Here is a 19,078-nt window from a genome sequence, read left to right as displayed (position 1 = left end):
GGTCTTAATGTGAAAAATTACAGGTTGTGTATGTAATGACTGATGTGGCCAGGGGGAGGAGCTAGAGGTCATGACAGTATCAGCAGCAGCAGGAGCCGCACTGTCAGAGGCAGTGTTGTGTAATGGCGGCTGGAGCCTGTGGGGGGAGTGGTTGAAAAAGGCCGTGCTCGCATGAATCTCAGGGGGAACCGTAGAAGAAGAGGGGAGCACTACCGAGGGGGCGTGGTACGTAAATAGTCAACACGTGTGTGCCAGTACGTGTACGGTGTGCTGTATATCTTCTCTTCTCCATAAGCCTCCGTTGTCTCAACCCTGCTTTTTTCCGCCGCTGTTTACTTCCTCCCCTGCATCCTCTGTGTGTTTTCCTCCACAATTCAGCTGGTATCTCCGATGATCCGGCCGCCAAGCCGGCCAGCCTCAGCGTGATCAGCTGATCTCTGGAGTAAACAATGCGGCCATGAAGTTGTTGCGCAATGGTGCCGGGTCCGAATGAAATAAGTAATTCCAGAGTGAGGAAAACGAGCACAACTCTCTCAGTCAGCATGTTTTGAGAGGGCGCAGTTTCAAAATGACAATCACAAAAAAGCAAGCACAAATACCAAACTTAATAAAGCAAAAACGTAAGAAAATTGAGAAAACAAGCAGGAGCGACTGCAACAGGCTGCACGCGCGGGCGCATGCGCACATACAAACAGCACTTCACAGAAACCTCCACCGCCGACCAGTATTTTGGAGGTGTAACTGCAGAGTGACACAGACACACCACCGCACAAGTATAAATGCTCACAACAACGTAGGCGACGTGTGTAGGCTACATGCGTAGGGTCTACGCACAACCATAAATCTTGCTTTAGGGGAGGAGAGAGACATCACTGACACACAGACATCCCTGAGAAAGATCAGTGCAGAAAGAATAAAAGCACATATGTACTAAAATAATGACCTGGGTCATAAAAGTTATGTTGTATTCTTCAGTCTAATGTAGAAGTTGTTACAGGTACTCTCGGTTCCTAGTGACTGAGACCCAACCATAGATGTGAGTAGGAACTAGTCCAGTCCAGTCTTAGCTCTGCTCTTGGATTAGTCTAAAAGCCCTGACACGCCAAGCCAACAGTCAGCTGTTGGTCAATGTCAGGACATCGGTGAGCATCTGTCGCCCAAGTTTGTGCGATGCGTTCGACGATGTGTTTCCAGTCTCCCTTTTTGAATGATTATTACAGACTACTGCCATCTGCTAGTGTGGAGAGTTATTTCCTTTCACACAGTCACAAAACATACATGCTGGTTGGCCGTTGGCTATAGTCTTAACGGTGTGTTCATGTGCAACTTTTTGGCTGACACACTGATGATGTGAGGCAACGCAACAGTTGGCTTTCATGGCCGCTAGTTCTTTGAAGTTGGTTTGGTGTGTCTGGGCAATAATGCAACTTTGTGTGTGTGTTTGTGTGTGTGTCTCGTAATCTCAAAATGTGGTCCTTGTTAAAGTTAAAGTCCCACTGATTGTCACACACCTGAGTGTGTGAAATTTGTTCTCCGCATTTGACCCATCCCCTGAGGGAGCGGTGAGCAGCAGCGGTGCTGTGCTCAGGAATCACGTGGTGATCTAACCCCCCAATTCCAGCCCCGATGCTGAGTGCCAAGCAGGGAGGCAATGGGGCCCATTTTTATAGTTTTTGGTGTGACCCGGCCAGGGATCGTACCGCTAGGCCACTGAGCTTGTGACACCTATTGTTGCAGGACCTATCGCAGAAGCCATAAGTACTTCGCTTATATGTCTGTCTGTGGACAGATTTTTTCAACGCAATAGCCGCACAACCGTACAAGATGCAGTCATGAAACTTTCCAGGTGTGTAGTTGAGATGAAATGAAGGACAAAAATGAAGATGGGTGTGGTCCGAGGAAGGAGGCTGATCATAGATATGATTTCAGTAAAGTGAATAGTTGTCAGTTCTTTTAATATAGTAGTAATAAATAAATGTCAGTGTTTAGGGTAAGGAAGGATCATCATTCAGTATCCTTGTGTCCCGAAGGTAGAAGCGCCTCCTGAGACTCCTTAGTGCTGCCTGGTGTAACTAGTACCTTCTTACCGTCTTACTGTGATCAGGCCCACCACAGCTGTGTCATCAGCAAACTTATTGATGGTTTTGGAGTTAGAAGTGGGTACACAGTCATGTTTGTACAGGGAGTACAGCATGGGTCTCAAAATGCAGCCCTGGGGTGCTCCTGTGTTAAGGATGAGGGTGGAAGAGGAGTGTCCGCCCAGTCTTACCACCTGGGGTCTGCCTGTCAGGAAGTCAAGAATCCACAGGCACAGTAGGCCCGTTTCCACCGCAGGAACTTCGGGGTAATTTTACGGGGCCGAGGCCGTTGGTGCGTGTCTCCACCGCAGGAACCACCCCCGAGGGACAGAGTTCCGGAACTTTTACGGGGGCTAAACAAGTCNAAATATTTTTTTCACGGGCCATTTAGTGAGTTATTACAGACACCGCTATCAGCTAATGGCGTCCCTTCGTCGCCCCGGTCAAAATGGTCGTGCAACGATTACGTCACATTCAGAGGCAGCCTGTAACTTTACAGGAACCTTCCTCGTACTCCGCTCTCTCAGTGGAGACACGGCGGTTGAGAGGGCCGAACGAGAGGACGTTCCTGTAGTAGTTCCTGCCCTCCAAATAGTACCAGGAACTTCTTCAGTGGAAACGGGCCTAGTGAGGTGTTAAATACAAGCTCTTTGAGCTTTGTGACCAGCCTCAAGGGTTTTATGGAGTTCAACACTAAACTGAAGTCTGACTATGGCTTTGACCAAACTAAGAGTCAAAGTCTGTCTTTGTGAAACTGGCTTGAGGTCTGATTGTCCTTAATGCACACATTCAGGCCCTGTTTAGACGACAACGGTTTATCTAAAAACGGAAAAGTCTGTCCTTTGCGTTTTAAAAAACTTCTGCGTTTATATGACGACGTTATTGAAACGATCCCCGTTCACACGGAGCCGCAAAATCTAGTGGAAACGCTGTAGTATGCACGCCAGGCCAATGGGTGGCAGTGTAAATTTGCAAAGCAACACCACGGCATGACACCATGCGCCTGCGCTGAAGCGCCTTCCTCTACAACGCGGTGATTACAAACCCAAACAAAGAAGACACAATGGCGAATGCATACACAGATAACTTTGTTTGGATGGACGACGAGGTGGAGTTGCTACAGTAACAGATCTACACCTAACTTCAAATCAACAGGGTGAGCAGCACAAACAGAGCTCGGCATTGTTGTTGTGACCATAGACATATATACGTAGACGCAGCATCGATTGGGTTTGCCCGCTGCTGTGATACGTCAACGTTGCCGCCATATTGGATGTGGCAAGGCTGCACTGTAAACTAATACAAGTAAATGGACTTAATTTCATAAAGCGCCTTTCTACAAAGAAATTTACGTTAATGCCTCTCGTTTATTCATTCACACACGCACTAATATACTTGAGAAACAGTTAGGCACCAAAAACAATGTATTTGATCTTCTCAGATGGCTAAGATAAGAACTTGATTGATCCCACACAGGAGTAATTCATGTTACATCAGCTATAGAGAACAAGTTAGTGCCGAAAAACAATACACAGTATATATAGGCTACATATATAACACATACTGTAGCATCCGCCAGGACGTGTGGAAAGGATGACGCAGTTATTCGGCAAACCACCATTTATTACTAAACAGTACAGGTTACTGTTGGCCGTAACCACGCTAAAACAACCAACAAACAAGAACTTTGCTGTAACTCCAACTGTGCACTCCTGCTCTCTCCTCCAGCTCACTCCTACATACACCAGCATGCGCACTCACACTGCCCTCATCCCCGTCACACTCGCATCCCGCCCCCCTGCCTATACTCATTCAATCCCAAACATGCCATTAACTCACAGAACATTGACATTATAACAGAACATTTACTGCAGGGTCGCTACAATACATATATATACAGTGTTTCCGCTACATTCATTTAGCAGCAGCGGCAAAACAATTAATTTTGCAAATGCACCACCACCGCTCTGAGACATCTGTGCACTTGCACAGCGCAGCAGCCAGTGTAGTGAGGAGAGCAGCAGTGAGNTTGTGTCCACAAACCTCACCGCACTTTAGGGACTGTTCTTTACTTATAAAGGGACTTGTCAGGGGAGGCTGGTTGATTTTTATTTCATTTATTTATTTTATTTTGATCCCCCCTATGTTAATCACTTATTGATGCTGTTTTTTAAGTATGAATAAGTCAATAAGTAATTTATTCCATTGAAATATCATTGATGTACTATAGAGAAGTGATTTATCTTTTTATAAATGACAAAAGGCACATCTGCCTCATTTTTGCTGTGGTATCCTGATACTACTCAGAACCGTGATACTTTCACTGGTATCATACTGTGGGTCCCAATTCTGGTACCGTGACAACACTAATCTGTTTCTCTTGTGCTGTTACATCAGGTAGAAGTGTATTCTTGTCAAAGCTGCCGTACAAGCTGTCAACCCATGTTCATGCACATTTATAGAGCACCATTTATACAGACCTAACAGTAGGTGTTGTTTGTACATCTCCTCCTCAGCCACAACCTGCTGGACTCCAAGATCAACACTGTGCTGTCCATGTGCCAGGACACCAACCTCCTGAATCCTGTCCACGGCATTGTACAAAGTGTGGTGTACCACGAGGAGTCACCACCACAGTACCAGCCATCCTATCTACAAAGTAATACATGCTGACATTTCCACATTCATACAGGCCAAGCATGTTACAAAAGATTTTATTTTCACAAGTATTTTACAAATGACAGGGTAGTGGCCGACTGGAAGTAGGGGGAGAAACAGGGGTATTACATGCAACAAAGGTCCCAAGGCCAAACATATTAACTTCTCTGGTCGTACCAAAAGCTGTGACAGTTCATTTAAATGGATAATAAATCTGTGCCTTTGTAAGTAAGTATGTTCACTCTGCCACCCCTGTCTTCTATGTTACCTCTCTTCCTACCTCCTCCCTTTCTTCTCTTCTCTCACTCCCTTTCATTTCCCAGGCTTTGGCTTTAATGGACTTTGGAGGTTTGCCGGACCCTTCTCTAAGGTATGTTATATACACACACACACACACACACACACACACACACACACACACACACAGCAGTGGCAGAAAGACTGGAGATCATTTCAGTTAATATCTAGTAGCTGCTCAGCAATTTAGAAAACATAGCAAACAGTTTAGAAAACGGAATAGAATGTAACTGTGCAGAATTAGTAGTGCAGTAGACATACAAACCATGTCTGACATATTTCATTGCAGAAGAAGGTGAAGCTAGACTTTTTATCCCACTGCTCACCCCATCATCAAGTCAATATTCATAATCCTGAAGGGAATGACATTGTTGTTCTGAGTAATTGAGAGACTGTAGAGGGATGGAAACTTTTTGTTGTCATTTGTAGTATTTACTACAGTTTTAATTAAATAGAGCTTAACAGTAAGTTTCAGCAATACACTATTACACTCACACAGGTGTTTGAAAGATTTGTCATCTTGAGGAAGAGTTCTTTATTTGTTTTTGCATTTAAGCAGGAAGTCTCCTAGGATACACATCTCTCTAACAAAAAAGCAGTTAACACGTTGCCCCATTGAACACACAGTTAATTTACAGCATTCACAGAGAGCACAGTAAGGTAGCACCTGAGAGGCAAGAAAGACACGCTCATATTCATAATGCCAAACACTTAAGCATGATACTTTTACAACCAAAAGTAACCCTTCAGACATGGTACCTAGACCCTAGGTCTGTTCAGTGTTTCTTCTGCAAACAATACTCTTAATTGTGGGCGGGGTTGTTGTCACTGCTCCGTCAAGCACTTGCTGTATTTCTTCATCACCGGTTACACAGAGGGAAGTCTGCACCTCATTTATTGTCCACAGAATGGGGTTACACGCTGACATTTTAGAACAAAATAGAACAGGCTGCAGTGAGTCTCTCTCAGTGGGATATTCAAAAATAGCAGGTTTGTGCATTTTGTCCTTCTCATGCACAGAGGTTTAATGTTGCCGTAGCCCACAAGAAAAACACTCCACAATGCTTTTTTTTCCTTCAGAATATTTGCAGTTCACATAATCTGGTCAAAATTAATATATATTTTTAAACACATCCATTCATTACTAAGAGTGTATGCCGTCTAAGAGAGACAATAAAACTGGTCAGAGTTGTAATATTGAAATCTGAGGTGTGTTGATGGATTCACATTGTCATCTCATGTGTTGAGTAACATTACAAGTTAACTCTCCACCTTAAAAGTTGTTGTTCTACTCCCACAGTGTGTAGTACAAAATGCAGCTCTGCCGAGTTCACAACAGACTTCAGAAACACTGATCAAGCACTTGTTTGAAACACGACAAATCATTTTACAGAGGTAGACAGAAAGTTTTCCCAGAGTGGATTTAAAGATTAATGCATCCCCTGGATGTCTTCACTGAGGTCCATCCAGTTACCATGGAAAAGATACAGGGATGATTTTTGGAGCCGGAATTCAAAGGATGTCACCATTGTCGAAACAGCTAAAAATGTTGACCCAACAAGATTAGTTCATTCTGCAAATAGAAGGTGATTATTTGGGTGGAGTTTCTTTAAAAGGTTATCAGTGGGAGTATTATAAGTGAATATTTCATCCAGCCATAATTCATCGTATTTGTAGAAATAGCTTTTTAATCTTTTTCTTGTAATTGTGCAGCACACAGGCTTTTCCCCCGCAGCCTCGGCAGTAATGTTTACTGGGGAACACGCCCCAAACCCCCAGCTAGGTGAGGATCATCTTGGGAGTCGAATTCAACTGAACCATACACCATGGTGGATTCACCGGCATAGATGCGCTCCGTTATTTGGGAGCGGATATGCATACATTAATGTTATGCATGTGTGGCCAAATGGAAAGGAGAGGGAAATGAACCGACAACGCCACCTGTGGAATTGCACCCCAGGGAATACACTCAAACCTGTAGACTACTCTTAACAACAGAAAGTCACACAGATTCGTACACTGCTAAATATGGGGACAGGAGACGGACTTCCAAATTTAACAACACAGAGGTCCAAAGCTGCATGAATGCACAGCCGCGTTACAGTGTGCTTTAATCAGTCTGTGGAAAACCGGCAGAACAGCAGTGGAAAACGGAGCGGCCGCGCCGGGGCTGGAGGCCGTGGATAGCCGTCCTTCAGGATGCCCAGCTGACGGCCCACGTCACCAGGCTACGGAGTGCAGCCCCACACAGTGCGCAGAGGAGGAGAAGAAGCCACAAGCTGTGCCCATAGCTACAGCAGGACAGAGAGCAGGACAACCTGTTAACTTAAAGTTAACAGAACTAGCAGAAGTAGAAATAAAAAAACAGAGCGAGCTTACCAGAGCGAAGTGAGCTTAACGCACAGCTCAAACCCAGTCACCATCTCGCAGTGAGGAAGAGCAGACACCACGCTTTTCAAAGTCCCCTCCGAGGCTGCACACAACAGGAACGGCCAACGCCGCTGTAAAGCAAAGAGTCACGGCAGCTGTGACATTATAATACGCTTTAACAGTACACAAACATTGCAGCACCCATGCCTACCTTATGAGTCCCAAGTTTGGGTACAGAAACCGGAGCACGACACACACAAAGCACGCCAACCGGAGCACGCCACACACAGCCCTCGCCAGGTAAACGCCAGGTAGAAGTGAGTGCGCCGTGACGGGAAGACCAAATAACGCAGGTGCCACCACTGCACAATTAGGTTCCGACAACTGGAAATTAGGCCCAGCTGATGCCAATTAAGGGCGGAGGTGTAGCAGCGCTCACCCTGCCACACATGGAATGTTGGAAGAGAAAAGCACCGTAGTAAAGTAACAATAATGGGATAACCTAGCTAGATGTAAAGTTAACACTAGCTGGCTAGTGCAGTTAATAACACAATCTCGGTAAAAATAGCGTCAGGTGAGAAAAGGGATTCATTATAGGAATGATTTTGATAACCAACTTGCTCAGCTAGCTACCCATCAATTGTGTGTGTCATCATCTTACCCAGACATTGGAGTCTCCGCTCCCAAATAATGCAGCACATCTATGCCGGTGAATCCACCATGGTGGATGATTGATTCAGTTGAATTCGACTCCCAAGACGATCCTCACCTAGCTGTCAATTCGATTGAGACTGGCCAATAGGAACATGGCCCCGCCCATGACATTATTCTCACAGTGAAAGCAAAATCCTGACACAAGAGCAAAGACTTTTGAGAGAGAGAAGAAAAATGTTTTGTTTTGTCATTTTTTAAATCTCAAATTATTATTTTTTTTTATATTCTATGACAAAATACTTTCTCCCAAAACTTTTTTTAGTCTCAAATATTATTATTTTTTGCTATCAGTGTGAAAACTTTTTCTCTCAAATATTTTTTTTTCTCTCATATCGTTTATTTTCCACATGTAATAAAGACACAAATATAGCTCCATAAAAGGCAGCCACTCACTGCCATCCCAAATAATCATTAGCAAATGAAATCAGAAAATAACTTAAGAAATTGATATTATTATCATTATTATGGTTGTAGTATCAATGGTGTACTGCAGTTCTGTGGGTGATTTGTGTAAGTGGTGTTGCTGTACCCCAGCAGCAACTGTTGCTCGACTGCTGTGGGTAGGTCCAATGACACACTGTACTGTCTCTCCATTTCATTCCTTTCAAATGTATTAAAAAGTGGAACACTAGAATGAAATATGATTGTTATGAAGCCTACATCACTATCAACTGTTGTGTTGTAAGGTTTTTGTTTAGTGTTATAAGTCATAAAAAGTCATAGTGTGTGCACTTTCCCTCTGTGGTCCTCAGTCATCTGTTTCCCTAAAAGTACAATCAGTTATTTAACTCTGAGAGGCCCTGATCTAAGGTTTTTGTTTTTAGAATGCTTTAAAATTGAAGCTTCTTAATGTGCCACTTTTCTTCTTCCCTGACACACACACGCCCACACACTCACACTCATACACAACAACACCTGCTAACCCTGCAGCAAACACAGATACCAGACTATGCCGAGCTGATTGTCAAGTTTCTGGAGGCGTTGATTGACAGCTACCTGCCAGCAGCTGATGAGCAGCGAGGGGAGGAGCAGCTGAGGACACCCACCTCCCCCTACCCCCCCACTAGCCAGAGCCAGCTCAGCATCACTGCCAACCTCAACCTGTCCAACTCCATGACCTCACTGGCCACCTCGCAGCACTCACCAGGTCACACACACACACACACACACACACACACACACACACACTCACTCTCTTACTCTCTGCATGAACTAATGGGAAACTGTTGACTCTCCATGGCCCCGTTTCCCAGAGCCTTCATAGCACTACGTGCATCGTAAGTTGTATCTTAAGGTCTCCCATAAACTTACGGGCTGTTTCCCAGAGTCTCCTTAGTGAAGATATATCTTCTGAAAGGTATCTGAACCGCTCGTAAGCTGTCCCTTAGTGATGCGCTCCATTCATCCAGGCACAGTTTTAGCTTTATTAGGCCAAAATTATGCTTTTTAAATCGATGGTTCATATCTAGACTCCTTGCGCAAATTACATCATTAGTTTTAAATTAACTTAATGGAAAATAGTAATGAATATTGAATATTATGAATATATAGCTTTATTTATTTATTTATTCATTCATTTATTTAATGGAGCTAACTAACTGAGGATATGTTTTTTCTGACAAGGCTGCAGGCAGTACCCTACCACTATATACTGAATATCTGACAGATACTTGACAAATTGATCAAATTGAAGTCTAATGAGGCCGGCTGGAAACTAATCACGTGGGAAGCACCAGCTATATAGGCGATCAAGCGTGTCGCCTCTGCTTGCTTCATTGTAGACAAGATTATGGCTGTATTACAGGGTATCGTTGCGCTCAATCAACTCAACCACAGGCGTCGCCATCCACGACATCCCACCTCTCGTACGTGGGGCTCTGCGGGCACCTGTCAAACAGGGGTCGTGTGGAACGGGGGAGAGCCAGAGCACAAGTAACTTCGGGGTGGCGAAGCCCCCTCGGCAGGGGACTGGAGGGTGGACAGTCCCTCTCAACCACGGACATCAATGCCTCACCTCACCCGCCAGACACTCCTGTTACACCCCTCCTCGTCCAGCATCACCTCCAGTTCTTACACACACACACACACACACACACACACACACACACACACACACACACACAGAGCAATGAAACGTGGATGCTGCTGCTACAGGTGCCTATTGTGTGACAACAACAGATTTGCAATTTGTACATTGACAGAACTGATGTTGGAAAACCTATATGTCAGACACAAACTGGCATTGAACTGCAATGATGGAAAAAGAGAGACAAACACCTATGCTGTTTTAAATGTTTCAATAACAAATGCATTATCAGTGAGCAGCAATCTCGTTTCTCTGCTTCATCATTAGTCTTTTAATCTTTAATGTGATATGCTTCAGACGTATTAGGACGGGGATTTTTCCTGAAACGGTGCCAAAACGCTCGTCTGGACGCAATAAAAATACCAGTGAAGCCCGACTAGACTTCAAATCGATGAGCAGATGTTCTGTAAAAGGCATATCCTCATTATGATATAATATTTGATGGAGGTAAAATTATTATGGCAATACTTTTAATATTACGTCATTTATTTACCTTTATATGAGATCAGTTGATGCATGCAGCATCGATAGACTTTCAGCACCGTTGTGAAGGAAAGCTCCAACTTACAATGTACCTTAGCAGCTCTCCTTACGAGCACCTGCTAAGGGACCGTTTGGGAAACACTCGTAGGCAAAGAAGTTCCTTAGCTAAGGTATATCTTAGAAACCTTCGTAGAGCGCTAAGGTACATCGAAACTAGGAAACAGGGCCCAGACTGTTAGTGAAGACAGTGCACCACAGCTCCCTCTCTCAGGTTCCCATGCTCTTGGTACCTGTTAACCCTATTGCCCTCACACTTTAGTCTTTAATACTATAATGTTGTGGCCCTGCAGAGACTGACTCCCAGAATGTAAGAGAAAATATTACCTGGGTGGCAGAAGTGCAGTCAGTGTAAAAATGCAGGAAAGAAACAACTCACAGGCTCCTGCTACAGCACCCCCTGTTGTTTGATAAATGACACATCAGATGCAGGAGAAATGCTGCACTAATTGATGATAAAGAAACTTTTTTTGTCTCATTTGACATTAGTAGACAGTCACATTATTTCAGTGCAGTCAGAGTCAAATCTTTTAGAGTTTCTAGAAAGGAAAATCACTTCAACATTGCAGTCCTCTCCACGAGGGGAGGTGCTACAGCAGGAAGCTCATTTGTCTAAAATTTCCACAAATTTCCACTAACCCCCTGCAATACTGACACAGATAACAGAGCAGTGGTTCTCTGACAGGATGAACATCATTTAAAGATTTGGTTACCAGCTAGTCTACCTTCATGGCCCAAACTGGCCCTTAGACACTGACTAACTTAACACCCATTGTGTTTGTTTCCATTCATCCATATTGCCTGTAACATTTAAGCCCCTGTTCTGTTCTGCTGCTTCAATTTGATCACACAGAATGAAAAAAAGAACAACTGGGGCTTTATAATTCATAAGAAGCATTGCAACAGGGGGTGCAATTAAGTCTTAAGAGCAATTTCAAAACAACACAGCTGTGTAATATTATTCAGGCCTGTTTTTAATTTCCAACATGTGAATATAACAGGCCTGATAGGAATAAGTGGGCAACAGTTGCAGTAAGATAAGATAAGATTAACTTTATTGGGAAATTTGTTTTGGGCATAGCAGATACAACCATCATATACAAACAAGACACACAGTAGACAACCATGTAGTACAGCAAGAGTGCAGCTTTGAATAACATAGTTGTGCAATCAGGACTACTGGATGAAATAAAAACATCAACTTTATCATGACAGGTAGGGCTAAAAGAATAAAAGCTTCTTAAGGTTGCACTAGCCCAGGGTTTCAGTACTGAAAATGATATAGACAAGATAGGTTTTTTCAACTAAGGTTTCCGGTCATTCCAGTACTTGACTGCATTCTTTTGAGCATTTAGTGTTATTTAGTGTTGAGTAAAAGCAAGTTTAGAATGTTCTCTTTCATACTTTGCTATATTGTGGAGTGCCAGCCTCTTCTACATCTTTGCTATGTGTTGCTTGAAAGACCTGAACTGGCACTGTCAACAGATGTACAGGGCGAGGGTCACGTGTATGACAGAGCCAACATCAGCAGGCTACCCATGCTATCAATGAGCACATCATACTTTTCGTGGAAATTAAGTTGAGCCACTCAGAATAAACTCATGGTCCACTGTTGGACCACATCCCACCAGTTGGGCACCACTGATTCAGAGTTAGAATTTTTATTCTGTCCCAGAATTTTTAAACAGATAGTAGAAAATCATAAGGACATTAAGCATAGAGTGGATGCTTTTAAACCATCTTCAAACTGTGTGTCCTCTAGGTGTGGATAAGGAGAATGTCCAGCTGTCTCCCAGCTCTGCTCTGTCCAGTGGGGGTCGCACTCGCCATGGTTCAGCCAGTCAAGTGCAGAAGCAGCGCAGCGCTGGCAGCTTCAAGAGACCCAGCATCAAGAAGATCGTGTGATCGACCAGAGAACAGCCCCACCCTGCTCTTCCTCCTCCTCCTCCTCCTGTTCCTCCTCCTTCTTCTCTCCACCCCCAGCCTGCCAGGCCTCATGCTGCACTCCACTTTATTTCCTCTCTCTTCTTCGTGGTTTTTGCTCTTTCAGGAGAACATGTGCATTTTAGTTTTGCATTGAGGAGGAATATATTAGCAAGGGCAAACTTGAATTTTGTGCTGCTTGAAATTTTTTATTTGAGACAGCGCAGTGGAGGAGAAGCTGGAGTGGAGGTGTCAGCTCTCCTTCACAGATATTCAGCAGCTGTTTAAGTCTCCTGCAGTGATGGAGGTCACACATGTGAAACTATTGGGGGAAATAAACCCTCTGAGCCTGATGGGAGTACAGTCCCAACACCTAGGTTCACTTTGGACATAAAGTTTCCTAGACAGTTTACACAGGGAGGAAGCAGAAACTGAAGTTCTGTCTTTATGCTGAAGTTTGATCTGTAAGACGTCCCTCAGCCTTCCTTATGACTAAACACTCCTGTGTCAGTGAGATGGACCAAATGACAGCAGCAGTGGGGGGGTGGACCTTCACTCTGGACCTGCTCAGCTCCTCAGCTCACCTCTCCCAGTTCTGTACATATTTTACATAGATGATGTATAACTAGTCCTTAGTGCTAATTTAGATGTTGACGTTTTCTCCATGGTGTGCCTTTGTCAGGGTTTTTCAATGTGTACAATTTGTAAAGTAAAAGTCAAACCTTGCTGGGGACAAAGAACAGGTACTAATTATGGAGGCAAGCCGTCCATATCACCATGAGTTCACATGAGCTGAGTCACGACGGGCCTCTAATGATCGTCAAATATACAATCATCCATATACCCTGTTGCCTGAAAGTATTTATCCTGTACAGCTAGATAGCGCTACATAAATCCTCTTTTTAAACACTTTCAGAAACTCTTCTTTTCAAATGTCACAGGAAGACTGCAGAACACTAGGGGAAATACAACCATGTAAATAGCTTCAAGCTTTTCTTTATCTTTGTTTTTGTGCGTTTGGCTTTTATTTAGCTGTTTAATGTGAGTTCTTTTTAGTCTGAACTGTATTTTCAGCAGCACAGCATTTTCATTTGTTTACACAGTGACAAGGAAAATTGTGTAATAGGCAATAATCCTCAACTTTCAAACTCCTTTGTCATCCACCTGTTTTATTTGTACAGCAAACAGGAAGAACACATCACTTTGTCAGCTTGGTGCAATATGATGCCAACTTCTTAGTTGCCTGTTAACACTGAGATTTAGCTCTTGTTAATTACCTCCAGTGACCATTTGAATAGAAAAGAGAGTGCACAGTGTGATGTTTGATCTTTTCTCTCTCACTCACACTCACTCACTCACTCACACACACACACACACACACACACACACACACACACACTTGCATTTGTTTCACCTAAACAGTCTGAGCTGGACCCCCAACCTTCAGAGGTTTGTCCTGTGGGCTCTTTGAAGGAAAAATCCACCTGAATAGAGGCTCCCACATTGTCAAGCCTCCGGCTCATTTCACAACCATTCTATTTCACAACCATTATTTTTTGCAATGTAGAGCACATTGTTGTAAAAAATGTGTCATTATTTAATAATTAAGCCAGTTTGATCCCTTCCTGTTTAATCCTTTGACACTAGAATAAAAAGGAAACACTGAAAAGAAACTAAACTTTTCAGAAACATTGCAGTTTGATGTCCAAGCAGAGGCAGCCTTATATCAACTTCGCCTTTTCTGTTCAGAAAACATATGATCAAAGACGTAACAAGATTATGAATCTGACGAAGCATTCTGTGCCAACTGTCTTGCTTGATCTTTTACTATACTTGTAGTCACAGACGCAGCTCAGTCAGCATTCAGACCGTACTGAGGTCCATCCTCTGCTCTGTTGTTTGGTGTATTCTTCTGTCTGGTTGCAGGTTTTCCAGCATTTTTACAATGTGGTGAAATGATGGGAAATATTTCACAGATCTAAACAGAAAGAGTAAGTTCCTGGTTTTGGTCTCAGTCCCTCAAACTCAAACACTGATTTCAAAACTCCCACCTTGCACCATCATACAGGCTGTCACACCCCTGACCCAGCTGACCTAGACTGATGAGATGCCATAGTGTGAAATGGTGGATTTTTCCTTTTAAGAGCTTTAGTAGTATTAATTCAGGTTATTGATGCAGAGGCCAGCATTGTGATATAAACCCTGTTTACCCTCAGAGCACATCTAGGAGCAAGAGATCCTTTAAACTACAGGCCTGCTCTGCATTACAGGAGGTGTCGCTGTCAAAATACAAATCTGGGCACATTTGGAGAATGCTCTTCCAGAATTTAGTTTGAACGCATTTACTACCTATCAGCCATAACTGACTTGTGACTGTTCTAGATAGTTAAGTGTGTTTCTAACTTTCCAGACAACCATTGGTTTCCATTCATTTCACAATGTTTCACAGGATCAACCCTCAGAGAGTTGAAACTTGCTTGAGGTTTCTACTCCATCACAGTTAACATCATTAGAATTGTTTGTGGTAATGCGGTACACACTGAAAATGGGAACCAATGGCTACCTCTAGGGTAGAAAGGCACAATGAGTTCTAAAACCATAGAAATAGAATGGATAGAAAGGACATTGAACTGTCTGCTGTGGTCATTTGACTTGTTCAAAAGAATATGGTGATTGTTGTTAGTTGTTTTGGTTACAACACATCAGTAAAGAGTACACCATGTAAAGAGTGCCACATGTACTAGTTTGAGAACTCTGTTTTGGCCTATTCTTACATCTATGTTCTTTACTAAACCGGAAAAATACATCTGTACACCAACCCAAGTTTCTCTCTTTAACCCAACCAACACTTCCAGCAGCTTCATTGCCTTTTAAGTTATTGTAAAACACACTTCAATCAAACTCCACAGTAGAGTTGCCGGGATTTACTGTTTTTAAGGTATACAATGATGACGTTGTTTATCATTCCGTGTACATTTGCTAATCTACAATATTGAAAGAAAATGCAACTGCACGTAGAATCTCCCCTTTATTTTAGTTATTTCCTAAGGGGACATTTTTTTTACACATACCTCCATTAACAACACGGTTTCAAATTTCAGTTATAGTAATAAAAAGCTTGTTCAACCAAGAATAACATTTCCATTTTCATTCTTTTAAGGGTCATTCTGACTGATAATAAGATAAGTTCTGTGATACTGTGAATCCGCGATATTTTATGAGACGGTTAATGTAATGTGAAAAACTCAAATCATTGCAACCCTACTCCACAGAAAGAACCTAAAACTCACCAAAACTGGATAACATTAGCCTTTCCATTTATCCAACCATCACCATTTCTGGTTTGGTGGAACTAAACCACTGAGCAGCGGCTCTCACTCATTCATCAGAGGCGCCTACAGTAATATTACTACAAAAGAAACAGGGAAATACATTATGATTTTAGAAATAACGGATTACTTATTTAAAAATGTACAACTCCACTACGTCGTCACTGTAAAATGTCACCTCAGGGAGTTCGTGACTTGTCACAAGTTGGTTTGTTTATATGGAATTATATATGGAAGTTAGCCTGCTGCAACAGTACAAATAAAAATGCCCATCCTGCTATGTTTATTAGAATGGGAATGTCCTTTCTATTCATTTGGTTTCTATGTCTAAAACACTATGGTTTGCTGTGGAAATACTCCCATGGTTTGTAGTAAATGGATTTAAACTTACAGAAGCTCTGGTTGCTATGACAGCATCTGTGCACACATGTTGCCACAGTTTGGATTGTTTGATTGAGCAGGTGTAGTGGTCAATCAGCAGCTGTGTTGACCAGTGCTCTTCTCGAAGCCTCTGTCCACAGCTCAGCAGGGTTGGCTTGCCAAAATGCTTCTATCCTGCCTTAACATCTATGCATGGCAAGAGTTGAGTAACGTTGTACAACTCTGACTTTGTTTTTGTCTGAGCAGCGTCTCCCCACGTCTGCTGCTCACAGTCTGACATTGTTTCCAAGTGTTCATGTTACCTTATGGAGACATTTGTTAATCAAATATCTACTGACTTTTTTTCTTGTATTGTAGTGGTCTGAGGGGATATGTTATTTTCTCCTATCCATGCAGCTCATTCAGTAAACTCATGATAATTAGATAAATTCCATGTAAAGGGATATTTTCATTGAAGACAGCCTCAGAAACTGTATTTAGTAATTGAACCACAAAGAATGACAAAGGGAAGACTGAGCATAATGATGAAGAACTGAATTCATAAGTTCAGTTTCAGCTGTGGAAGCAGACTTCAGCACATGAATGGGTCCAAGAGAATTTTGACTTTTCTTGTAGGCCTCCATCACTGACTCAATGTCAGTGTCTCTATGTCACTCATAGATTGGCTCCTACAAAGAGATTCTGGACTTTCAGTAGGTTTGATGATTAACACCCCCAAGTTACAAACTAGTTTATTCAATGTATTGTCTGAACACATCTGAAGGTTTAATATTGTTCTGAAAGGTCAAACTTAATGGTTGAACAAAGAGTCTGCCCATCATAGAGAGGCAATAAATCATACAAACGGGGATGATGGCACACACTTTCCAACATAGAGCATTTGTGATGTGGCACACAGTCAGACACATGAAAGTGAATGAAGAGAGAAGTTCAAACACTACCTGCTTTCACACCTCCGTCAAGGTTGTTTCAGATGCTGTAAGACAGTCCAGCAGGCACTTTGTTTGAAGCATAACATGGCCTTCAGTCAGTGATGTTACTGAACAAAAAAAATGTGTCAGAACCTTGTTTGATGTCTGGTATTCTAAACTATCTTTAAACTTGACTGCAAAAGAGCTAGACCACATGGACCGACTGATGGATTATTTAATGAAATATAAGCCCTCTTTTTCATGTAAATAGGCCTAAACTAGTTCAGAGACAAACATGGAGTTTCATTCCCTTTAAGTTGGTACGGTTGCATTTTGTAACCCAGGATGTTTGGAGCAGTGATCTAAAGGTCCAGGGTGGGTCAGGGTTGGGTCAGGATTTTAGGATCTGAAATCAGGGCAGCTGAAGCTGTAAAGGTACATGTTTATTCTGAGTTTAGTGTCCGTCCCCACAGAAACGTCTCACCATGTAACTCAAACCACCATCTCTACTTTTCACCATCTTTCCCTCTCTTAAAGCTTCACTCCCTGATTTCGTTCTTAAACAAGCCCCCAAACCTTCAGTGACTATTTCAGTGACTGTACCTTTAACAAGATACAGCCAGGAAAAATCTGAAAGCAAGGCTTATTTGAGCTCCGTGTTCACAGGTTGCCATTGTTTCCAGGTTTTAGTGTGACTTGTGTGTGAATGGAATTATTAAGGATTACGTATCCATAACCTCTTAAACAAGTGGTTGACTTGCACTAACTTAAAAACAGTCATGGGTTTGTAAAGATGAAAAACCTCAAAATGTGGCATGTTTTATTTGATGTTATGCAAAATCTAATGTCTGTAGAGTAATAGTCTGAGTTTTGTTTTAATGCAGTATGTGTGATAATTGTAAATACTTTGTGTACAATTTGAGATGGTATATTTACTACACTGTACATACATGTGATATTGTATCATTTTGTTTTTGTAAAGCAGTTAGTTTCTGTATAATACTATACAAATTGAACTATTCCAGTGTTAGTAATAAAATGTTTTGCTCTCCACAAAATTTGAGCCTGCATGATAATACAGACAAGATTCACCTCAAGTTCAAATGCCAAGCCAGATGTGGAGAAAATCCAACATCACAGAATTTTTGGCCAAATGTCTCACTATCAGTGTTGTAGGCTTGATTAGTGGTGCTTTCACAAAATATTTACGCGAGAGTTTTGATCAATAATCATCAGTAATAAGGATGTAATGACTCAGTGGAAAAGACAAATAATAGAACAGTTACAACAGACTGGTAAGTTCAGAACAAGACATGGTTTTACTGTCATGCAGCCATTGAAACCAGGAAAAGACAACACTTATCATATTACATATCCAAAATCAAAGATCATATCTCATCTCTCATCATGATGTCACTATATTACCCAGTTCTGCCCCACACTTTTTTTATTAGGAATTCAAGCCCGAAGGCCTGAAACCCTATTGTTTTTGCGTTGACTTATTTTTGGGGGGTCCACGCAGCAACTACTGCTGGAGCCCTGTTGTTTTTGCTCAGATCAGTCATATTCTTTTTCTCTGCTAGAAGTATACAGCAAAAACTGAATGACAAAAACTCACCAAAATTGGCAGGTATGTTGCAAATTCCACCCACCTCTTAGGCATAAAAAATGACAATCATTGACCTTAAGGTGGTGCTGTAACAATCAAGTTTACATTTTTGCAATGACCTCGATGACGGCTCGGCTTAGAGTCAAAATTCTCTCACCATACTAATCTTGCAATTCATCTGC

At 42.4% G+C, this 19,078-nt stretch overlaps 1 protein-coding gene across 8 annotated transcripts in view; it reads left to right on the top strand.

Moving 5' to 3' along the window:
• Positions 1 to 18,360, top strand: part of nf1a (neurofibromin 1a) — a 267,335-nt gene extending 248,975 nt beyond the window's left edge. For all 8 annotated transcript variants that reach the window (XM_050055234.1, XM_050055267.1, XM_050055217.1 and 5 more), the window contains 4 exons: positions 4,595 to 4,737; positions 5,060 to 5,106; positions 9,048 to 9,264; positions 12,506 to 18,360. In XM_050055234.1, coding sequence (XP_049911191.1) covers positions 4,595 to 4,737; positions 5,060 to 5,106; positions 9,048 to 9,264; positions 12,506 to 12,648 — 550 coding nt within the window. In that variant the 3' untranslated portion in view covers positions 12,649 to 18,360. The remainder of the gene's footprint in view (positions 1 to 4,594; positions 4,738 to 5,059; positions 5,107 to 9,047; positions 9,265 to 12,505) is intronic.
• The last annotated feature ends 718 nt before the right edge of the window (positions 18,361 to 19,078 follow it).

Source organism: Epinephelus moara, chromosome 2 (assembly GCF_006386435.1).
Source record: "Epinephelus moara isolate mb chromosome 2, YSFRI_EMoa_1.0, whole genome shotgun sequence".
Classification (NCBI taxonomy): domain Eukaryota; kingdom Metazoa; phylum Chordata; class Actinopteri; order Perciformes; family Serranidae; genus Epinephelus; species Epinephelus moara.
The sequence above is the reverse complement of the archived record's forward strand: the minus strand, read 5'-3'. Positions and strand labels throughout refer to the sequence as shown.